Consider the following 10,188-nt stretch of genomic DNA (forward strand, 5'->3'; position numbering starts at 1 on the left):
CAGGACTACCAGAATCTACCTATGTCATTTCTATGTATTAAAGGGACTGCACATCATGTTTCGGCCTCTTTTTCCGATGGTTCCATAAGAGCTAGACGAAGGGGCCGTGCAGCACGCTTTGCCAGATATCATTACGCTTGAATAAACGGTCTTTTATTATACCTTATCCGCCTTGTCCAGAGTCTCAACTTGATCTCATTTCTCATGTATCTATTCATCAACACTTACTTGACACAAAACCAACAACAGTAGTTACTAAAACATAAATGTACGATGTGAAAGGTTGATTTTATGATGTAATGTCAACTTTATACATTTCTATCCCCGGGACCTAAAACTCATGCTTCCTACATTGAACTTGTCTGAACATTTTAAATATACGTTTTATTCAACTGCGTTACCCACTCCAGTCAGCAGATTGCGGTCTGCGACTTTAAGGCGATGCTGCTGGTGTGACGTATAATCTAGTGGACAGAACGCTTCTTTTTACCGCAGCAATAGTTTGTCCGCCACCTCGGTAGCTTGCTAGACAAAATAGCTGAAACAATACATTACTTTCGACGCTTTAGTGTATATTAGCCACTGTGTTTTAAACCCAATTCTGTCCTCTACTTATCCGATTTCATTTCATATTTACTGTGTTGTTGTTATTAGTCACCTAGCGGGCTGGTTAAGTTAGCATTTAGCCTAGCTAGCTAACATCTCCGACCATGAGGTCACTGAGCTACTCTCCTGATAAAGAAGTGAAAGAGGAGGAAGAGAAGGATGTTACAATACAAAAACAAGTAGAGGGTGAGGCCATTACCGTGAAAGAAGAGAAAGACGTTTCAGTGAAAGAAGATGAAGACGTTTCAGTGAAAGAAGATGAAGACGTGTTCAGAGTAAAAGAAGAGGAGGATGCAGTTTTTGAAGTGAAAGATGAGAAGGGGGAGATGACTGTCACATCGAAAAAGGAGGGGGAAGAAGAGGAGGAAACGGGATATCTGGGCCCGGTTTCCCAAAGGCATATTAAGGCATCCAATGGTTCTAATGATGAACGTTCCCTGATTAACACTAGTAAGTACTGTCATAAAAACAGAGATATAAACTCTGCAGTTGTTGAACTGATGTTTGGTGTTAAAGGGGAAATCTGCAATTGCTCCATCCATATTTGGACCTTTAAATTATTTATTTATAGCCATTGATTCTTTCAGAATATAACACATGCCTCATGAGCTTAGTTCAACTGTTGTACCCCATCAGAACCCCAAATAAGCTTTTTTTACGCCAATGTTTAGAAACAATGTAAATCAACACTGTATAGCCTCAACATGGTTAAATCTATAATGTTGATATCATGGATGGTCTGTCCTTGCATCCATAGGTCTGTCTATGAATTTGAGAGTAGTTACATTTCTCCATTTCTCTTATTAGCAAAACAGTGGTGGCATTACAGCTTTGTTATTGTTTCAACTGCAAGTTGGTTGATTGATTTATATGGCTTTTTTAAAGGGACAACCTAGGGTTTAAATAGAAACAAAATGGCTGCTCAGAGACTTGGTTTGGTAAAGAGCTGAGGGATGGAGGCTGGAGAAATGTAACCACTCATGCCGTGTGGATTTCATTAAGACTTTGTTTACTTGCTGTTTGAGTTGTAGAAGAACATATACTTTGAGAAACTCCAGAACTCATTAGTGGTGGTGTGTGTTAAGACAATAAGTAATACTATCAGACATCCCCAAATGGGCACATTTTATAGGCCTACATTTGCATGCAGGCCAGGTAGACTAGTCCTACTTCTATATGTGTATTCAGGTGTGCATCCTTACTCAACATTGACAGGAGTGTTTCAAATGAAAGACAATGAGTAAATTTATAAAACTGACGCATCTTGTGGGGTTAGGTCATGGGCCGTTTAGTTTAGTATCCCTCCTTCAGGGAACAGTAGTTATAGCCATAACGTTAAGCTCGTCATATGATGAACTTAAATACTGGATCTTTCTGTCGGACAATTTTTTGGACAGTCAAATGACAAACATCACAACATGCAACAACAACCAAAGTACTTCTTCATTCATTACTCTGGTAAAGACATTTATGCCGTGCTCCACGTTGGATCCAACATCACTAACAAATTGGTGTTTATAATGTGTTATTGTCTGCTTGATTTACAGTAGGTTCTCGTTAGTCTGTTTGTCTCGTTAGTTGTTAGTCTGATACTTTGCTCATAATGTGTAGAGAACGGTTCCTTGATGAATAAGCTATTGAACAACACACAGAGCTATTTTCCTTTTATTCAGGACATTTAGAATGATAACACATTACAGACTAGCCTGGTGGGATTATTCACAAAATTATCTGGTGATCAGGGTATGAAATGTCATGACAAAGACATTTTAGTTTACATGTTTCACCTGAAATATTAAATTATTCATAGTCCTCGGTCTATGTTGTTAGGTGAATTTATGGGTCGTACAGTAGGTCTGTGTTATTGTTAGGTGAAGTTATGGTCCAATTTGACATGCACTTAGTGTACAACCTCATTGTCAGTCTGATGTTAAAGCCAGAGCATTTTACTGGTTGAAGTGTTTTTTTAAAAGTATAAAGCAGTTGATTTGCGACAGTAACACAAACAGAAGATTCAAGTGATCCTTACAATGAAAATCTAAAAGTACTGTGAAATGCAGTCATAAGCAACCTGTAAATAGAGGCTATTTTTGCTGTCAGCCTATGAGAACCCCCCCCTGAGTTTGCCCCCACGGTGGTAAATTAGTGAATAGACAATGTGAGTTTCTTGAGTAGCACTCCTGATCTTGCGTTGATAGTGAGCTGTAATATTCAGAATAGATTGTTAAAAACTAAAATCTTTGCTCACCATTTCTGCTCCAGGCAGATATACTACAAACATAACTAGCGGTTTCCTCATCAGCATGGAGGATTTTCTGCAACCAGATTGTGTGAGCATCGCCCTCGTTCCTCAATTTCAGCGAACAGAAAGTCGTCTGGCACACTTTTTAGGATTTCAACAACTTTAATAACTTATTTCTAGTCTACAATCATCGATGTTACTACTAATGTGAAAATAAGACAAAATGTGATTGTTGCTCACTTGACTGTCTTAACAAACATCCAAACGAGCTTCAATGCCAGACAACACTCCTTCGGTGACCTCCAACTGCTCTTAAACGCTACTAAAACTAAATGCATGCTCTTCAACCGATCGCTGCCCGCGCCGGCCCGACTAGCATCACTACTCTGGACGGTTCTGACATAGAATATGTGGACAAGTACAAATACCTAGGTGTCTGGTTAGACTGTAAACTCTCCTTCCTGACTCATATTAAGCATCTCCAATCCAAAAATAAATCTAGAATTGGCTTCCTAATTCGCAACAAAGCCTCCTTCACTTATGCTGCCTAACACCCTCATAAAACTGACTATCCTACCGATCCTTGACTTTGGCGAAGTCATTTACAAAATAGACTGCATCCAGTTTGCTAAGTAGGAGGCTATCACAGTGCCATCCATTTTGTCACCAATGCCCCATATACCACCCACCACTGCGACCTGTATGCTCTCGTCGCCTGGCCCCCGCGACATATTCGTTGCCAAACCCACTGTCTCCAGGTTATCTAATAAGTCTTTGCTAGGCTGATTTAACTCACTGGTCACCATAGCAACACCCACCCATAGCACGCGCTCCTGCAGGTATATCTCATTGGTCATCCCCAAAGCCAACACCTCGTTTGGCCTCCTTTCCTTCCAGTTCTCTGCTGCCAATGACTGGAACGAATTGCAAAAATCACTGAAGTTGGAGACAAATCTTCCATACTAACTTTAAGCATCAGGTATCTGAGCCGCTTACCGATCGCTGCAGCTGTACACAGCCCATCTGTAAATAGCCCATTCATCTACCTACCTCATCCCCCTGGTTTTATTTACTTTTTTTGCTCTTTTGCACACCAGTATTTCTACTTGCATCATCTACATCATCATTTGCACATCCATCACTCCAGTGTTAATTTGTAATTATTTCACTACTATGGCCTATTTATTGCCTTACCTCCTTACTCCATTTGCACACTGTATCTAGACTTTCTATTGTGTTATTGACAGTACGTTTGTTTATCCCAAGTGTATGTAACTCTGTTTTATTTTTTTGTCGCACTGCTTTGCTTTGTCTTGGCCAGGTCGCAGTTGTAAATGAGAACTTGTTCTCGACTGGCCTACCTGGTTAAATAAAGGTGAAATACAAAATAAAATCTTAACTTTATTAGCAACACCCAAATGGATACTGTCATTAACGCGGTTCAACAAATACACATAATTCTTAATACTGTAGCAAACATTATATTAAACAGGACATTCAAACAAGCCTTACAATTATAATCCAAAGTAGTGTGAAATGTAATCGTAAGCAACCTGAAAATAGAGGTTCCTCCCCTGAGTTTTCCCCCATTCACATTCAGAATACATTGTGAAAAACTAAAATCTTTGCTCACCATTTTTGCTCCAGGCAGATATAGTACATCCATAACTATCGGTTTCCTCATTAGCAGGGAGGTGTTTCTGCAATCAAATTGTGTACGCATCGCCCTTGCGCCGCAATTTTATTAAACACAGAAAGGGGTCTATATTGGAAACCAAAAGTTGTCTGGCACACTGCTTAGAGTTTCAACAAAATGAATAACTGAATAGTCTACAGTCATCAATGTTACTACTAATGTGAAAACAAGGCAAATATGACTATTCTTGCTCATTTTAAGACAATTGTCAAACATTTTTTCCATCATTACAGACATCAATTGTTGTACAACATCATGGCTACTTTGTTGGCCTCAACTTTCTTTTACAGTGGTTTTCCGCTGTTGTGGGCCTTTAATCATCTGACTTTGTTGTTCACACAGGAGAGAGTGGGGACTATCGTGGATCCTCAACAACCTCATGATGCTGAAGAGGCAGAGAAGAGTCTCTCCAGATCAAAACACCTCAAGAAACACCTGCAGAGATCCACAGGGAAGAGAACTCGCTTCTGCTCGGACTGTGGGAAGAGATTCACCTCCTCATCAGGCATTAAAATTCATCAGAGAACACACACAGGAGAGAAACCTTATAGCTGTGATCAATGTGGGATGAGTTTTCCTACATCAAGCCATCTGATTCGACACCAGAGAAAACACACAGGAGAGAAACCTTATAGCTGTGGTCAATGTGGGAAAGTTTTGGTCAATCTGACCAGCTGACTCAACACCATAGAACACACAGGAGAAAAATCTCATAGCTGAGACCAGAGATAATCTGATAAAAGATCTCTGATCAAATATTAGAAAATACATACATGAAGGAGTTGTTTCATGATTTCAATGAATTAATGTCACAAAGTGGAATGTTTTAACATTGTAGTAGGGTTATTTTAATGATTTCACAATGTAGAAGCCTAAACGTTTTTCCCCCTTATGAATTGATTTCAACATGACATGGATATTAGCCTCGGGAAAAATCCAGGCTCTGAAATGGAAGAGTACTATTTATGTGATTTAACAAAAATTGACAAACAAAGAGTTCAAATCAAATTTATTTATATAGCGCTTCTTACATCAGCTGATATCGCAACGTGCTGTACAGAAACCCAGCCTAAAACCCCAAACAGCAAGCAATGCAGGTGTAGAAGCACAGTGGCTAGGAAAAACTCCCTAGAAAGGCCAAAACCTAGGAAGAAACCTAGAGAGGAACCAGGCTATGAGGGGTGGCCAGTCCTCTTCTGGCTGTGCCGGGTGGAGATTGTAACAGAATATGGCCAAAATGTTCATAAATGACCAGCATGGTCAAATAATAATAATCACAGTAGTTGTCAAGGGTGCGTCAGGTCAGCACATCAGGAGTAAATGTCAGTTGGCTGTTCATAGCCGATCATTAAGAGTATCTCTACCGCTCCTGCTATCTCTAGAGAGTTGAATACAGCAGGTCTGGGACAGGTAGCACGCCCGGTAAACAGGTCAGGGTTCCATAGCCGCAGGCAGAACAGTTGAAACTGAAGCAGCAGCACGGCCAGGTGGACTGGGGACAGCAATGAGTCCTCATGCCAGGTAGTCCTGAGGCATGGTCCAAGGGCACAGGTCATCCGAGAGAGAGAAAGGAGGGAATTAGAGAGAGCATACTTAAATTCACACAGGACACCGGATAAGACAGGAGGAGTACTCCAGATATTTCAAACTGACCCTAGCCCCCCGACACACAAACTACGTAGCAAAATACTGGAGGCTGACGTTGAAAATATGACTATGCAATCAAATATTTAATATTTACATTTCATGTAACATTTGGTAGTGATATTTATTCATCCAACCAACTGACAATTTTCGGTACAATTATTTTGACATTGTTGCCCTGTTTTTAGAATATCAGGGTTAATTCTCACATGTGCCAAACCAAATGTACGAGATCATGACATTGGGGACTGGGCCCCGATCCAGCAACATGGAAAACGAGTGAACCCTGAAAATAGAGAGAAGCTCCGCAGTGAGGTGGAAAGTTACTACGGATATCGCAGGAGTTTCCTCTTGAAATCAGACATGTCTGTGGTAAGGAAAACGTAGTTGCTGATTATCTCTGGGGTGGGCAGTCAAAAAGATTTGTGTTTTGCGTTTAGGCAGTGTGTTACCATGATCACAATTTATGAGTTTTATCTCATATTTTTCGTATTGAAACTGCACTGTTGGTTAGGGGCTCGTAAGAAAGCATTTCACTGTTGTATTCGGCGCATGTGACGAATACAATTTGATTTGAGTTTTGTTTTGGCTCTTTCCAAGGGTACGATAGTTCTAGAAGCTAGTGAGTTTTAGGATTCTTTGGAAAGAAAAAGGTGAAAAAATAATACGATTGTTTATAATTGTTGACAGCCAGCAGACACCATGTTTATATTGGTGAATGTTAAGCATTGTGGTTGATTATAATGTAAAATGGAAGTTGTTTTCTGTTGGGGGTGAGCAAACTTGTCCAACAAAAATATAGGATATATTTGTTGTCTTAAAGGGGAAGGTTTTACATGCTTTGGTTTCTCCATTTATGTTTTGAGGTTGAACCTTAGCTCGCAAGCACGTCTAGCTCATCAGCGTGTAAGACGCACTGATTGGGGTCCCCTCGTTAGTCAGTATGTGTTACACCTGTGCTGGCTTGTCCATCTCCTTACTGGGAAGGTGTTTCACCTGAGCTGGTCCAGGTTCTATTTAAGAGTGTCTGGCCCAGTGCTCCAGTTGTCTTGATAGATGTGGAGAGTCAACACCTTTAGTTGCGCTACCTTTTTGGTTTACTTCCTGTTTTTAACTCTTTCTTGTTTTTTGGAAGAGGTTGGAGAGCCAGGTGTGCTATTCTCCTTGCGGAGATGGCACAGGAAAAAGCGTCACGATCGGTTCCAGCAGTTGGGCTGGCCAATACGGTGCGTTTTTCTTGGAGGGAAAGAGAGATGGAGCCTTGGGGGAGAGAAACCTTTGCAAGGACCATTCTGATGGGGCATCTGAAGTTGAAGGTGAAAGATGTCCTCTGCCTTCAGGGGAATCCGGTGGAGAAAGGGTTTGATGTGACTGTACATTTGGAAGAACAGCATGACGAGATTATGAAGATGGTGAGGGAAGGGAAAGAAGAAGGACCCCTGTGCCATTACACGGTGACCAGCCTGGCAAGGAACAACTTCAGGGTGGTCACCGTAACCATGTACAATCCGCATGTGAAGGATGAAGAGGTGAGGGCCTTTCTGGGGAGATATATGGACAATGTCTCCTCAGCGAGGTACCTCAGGGACTCCCTGGGTTTCTGGAACGGAAAGAGAGGGTTCCAGGCGTTACTCAGGGAGTCCCCGAAGAGTGTGGATGGCTACCTCCATCCTCCGGCGATGTTCTCCCTGGGGGCTGACAGGGGAACACTCTACTATGCACGTCAGCCCCCGTTCTGCAGGCGTTGTATGGCCTACGGCCATACCCTGGCCTTGTGCAGTAACAAGAAATGTCGGTTTTGTGGGTCGGAAGACCACAAGGCCAGGGAGTGTGACGAGCCCAAGGCTTGCCACGGGTGTGGCTCCAGAGAACACCTGTGGCGTGATTGCCCGGCTCGTCACAGGTCATACGCGTCTGCAGCTGGGGGGGAGCAGGGGATGGGGGGAGAAAAGAAAGGACGCGTGCGGATTGTACGTATGGCACAGGGGAAAGGACGGAGAAGGACGAAGAAGGGAAGAAGGAAGAGGCGAAAAGAAAGAGGAGAGAAGATGGAAAGAAGGAAAAAGGAGAGATTAAAAAGAAGGTGGAAGAACGTGGAGGAGCAGAGAAGAGGGAGAAGGGGACAGTGGTACGAGAAGGAGTGGAAGAGGGAATGGGGACAGTGACGGAGAAGGAGGGAGGAGTGGAGGTGGGAGGGGAGGGGGTGGGAGGAGATGGGGGGAAGGAGTGGGGGGACAGCCTGCCAGGCTTCCTCGAGGTCGAAATGAGGGATTTGGTGGAGGAGTTAGCGGGGATGGGACGTTGTGTCTCCCCGCTACCTCCTTCACCAAAGAAGAAAGGGATGAAGAGGGGGAGCTTGGCAGGAAGTGAGAGGGAGGGGGAGGGGGGGGGCTAAGAGAGTGGCGGGGGGGAGGGGAGGGTAATTTGTCCTCCCGGTTTGCCTCAGCCCCTTGCATTTTAGTGGATGACTCCAGTGAGGGGTCGGTGGGCTGTTTGTTAGAGGGATCCCAACTCCTGTTCGAGGAGATGGGGTCCCCTACATGCAGCTCCGAGGCAAACAGGGAGGGGGGGATGGTGGGTGGGGAGGGAGGACCCAACACACTGCCTGGGTCATGGGTTGGGATGGAGGACGGGGGGGCGTCAGGAGAGGAGAGGACGTCCCCGCCGGTGGAGATGGACCAGGGGAGCATCGGGTGAGTCTCCTGTTTTTTCTTTGGTTTTATTTGTTGTTAATAATTAAATGAATAGTTCTGTTTCTTTTTTTAGTCTAAATGTTAGGGAGTTAAGGAATAATGTTAAAAGGAGGGCTGTTTTTTGTTATTTAGAGGGTGTGGGGTTTGATTTCTGTTTTTTACAGGAGGTTCACCTGAGGGATGGTGGGGATTTGTGTAGATTTAAGATGGAGTGGGATAAGGGGGAATCTTTTTGGGGCATAGGAGGGGTGCACTCAACAGGAGTAGGGATTTTGTGTGGGCATAGAGAGGTTAAAATAGAGAATACTTTTGTAATAATGCAGGGTAGAGTTTTGGGGATAGATGTTAAGTTTAGAGAAGCTAGATATAGGTTAAATGGGGTGTATGGGCCACAGGTGGCGGCAGACAGGAGGGAGATGGTGTACTGTCTGGCGCCCCTGTGTGTTACAAACAGGCACTTTGTGATAGGAGGAGACTTTAATATAGATTTAGGGGTAGGCGGTGATAGCAGTGCAGGTGCCATCTCTGGGCTAATGGCTTGCCATGGTCTGGTTGATGGTGGCCTGCACACTACTCCGGCAATGGTCGGTCCTACATGGCACAACTCCAGGGGGGTTGCGCGGAGGCTCGACTACATTTTTGTATCCAGGTCTTTGGGTCAGTTGTCTGGGCGGCTGTTGCCTGTTTTCTTCACGGATCACGACGGGGTGTTCCTGCAGGTGGGGTTTCCAGTCTGCCTTTTCGGTAGGGGGTACTGGAAGTTAGATCGGGATATACTGGAGGAGCAGGCTTTCGTTGACGCATTTTTTTGTTTCTTTCGGAGGCTTGACGGCCTCCGGTCCATGTGCGAGGGGGTGTTAGAGTGGTGGGATTTAGTTAAGGTGAGGATTAGGGCTTTTATAATAGGATATTGTAGAAGGAAAAAAAGGGAGGAAAGGAGGGAGGTGGATCGTATCCAAAGGTTAATTGAACTCGAGTACGAGGCAGGCAACCTCGGCAGGTCGATTGACTGGGAGAGATCTGCAACCCTAAAGGCGCAGCTCAGGGAGCTGCAGGAGCAGAAGGCTCGAGCTTTCCTGGAGCGTGCGCATAGTGGCTTTCTAGAACATAATGAGACTTGTTCCGCTATGTTCTTTAAGTCGGTTAGGGCCAGGCAGAGTAGGAAGGTAATGCATGGAGTTAGAAAAGAAGATGGTAGTATAGTTAGAAAACCAGAGGAAATGGTCAGGGAGACAACTGATCATTTCCGAGGGTTTTTAAAAAAAGGGAGAAAGATGTAGAGCAGGAAAACGTGTTTTTAGAACACT

The 10,188-nt window shown here is 43.7% G+C and overlaps 1 protein-coding gene across 1 annotated transcript; it reads left to right on the plus strand.

Annotated features, from left to right (window-relative positions):
• Positions 1–480: 480 nt before the first annotated feature.
• LOC135542406 (zinc finger CCHC domain-containing protein 3-like) lies at positions 481–8,365 on the plus strand. The gene is made up of 3 exons (XM_064969336.1): positions 481–1,056; positions 4,887–6,560; positions 7,324–8,365. The coding sequence occupies exon 3, from the start codon at positions 7,361–7,363 to the stop codon at positions 8,351–8,353; it is 993 nt and encodes a 330-aa protein (XP_064825408.1). The 5' UTR covers positions 481–1,056; positions 4,887–6,560; positions 7,324–7,360; the 3' UTR covers positions 8,354–8,365.
• The last annotated feature ends 1,823 nt before the right edge of the window (positions 8,366–10,188 follow it).

This window comes from Oncorhynchus masou, chromosome 6 (assembly GCF_036934945.1).
Source record: "Oncorhynchus masou masou isolate Uvic2021 chromosome 6, UVic_Omas_1.1, whole genome shotgun sequence".
Lineage (NCBI taxonomy): Eukaryota > Metazoa > Chordata > Actinopteri > Salmoniformes > Salmonidae > Oncorhynchus > Oncorhynchus masou.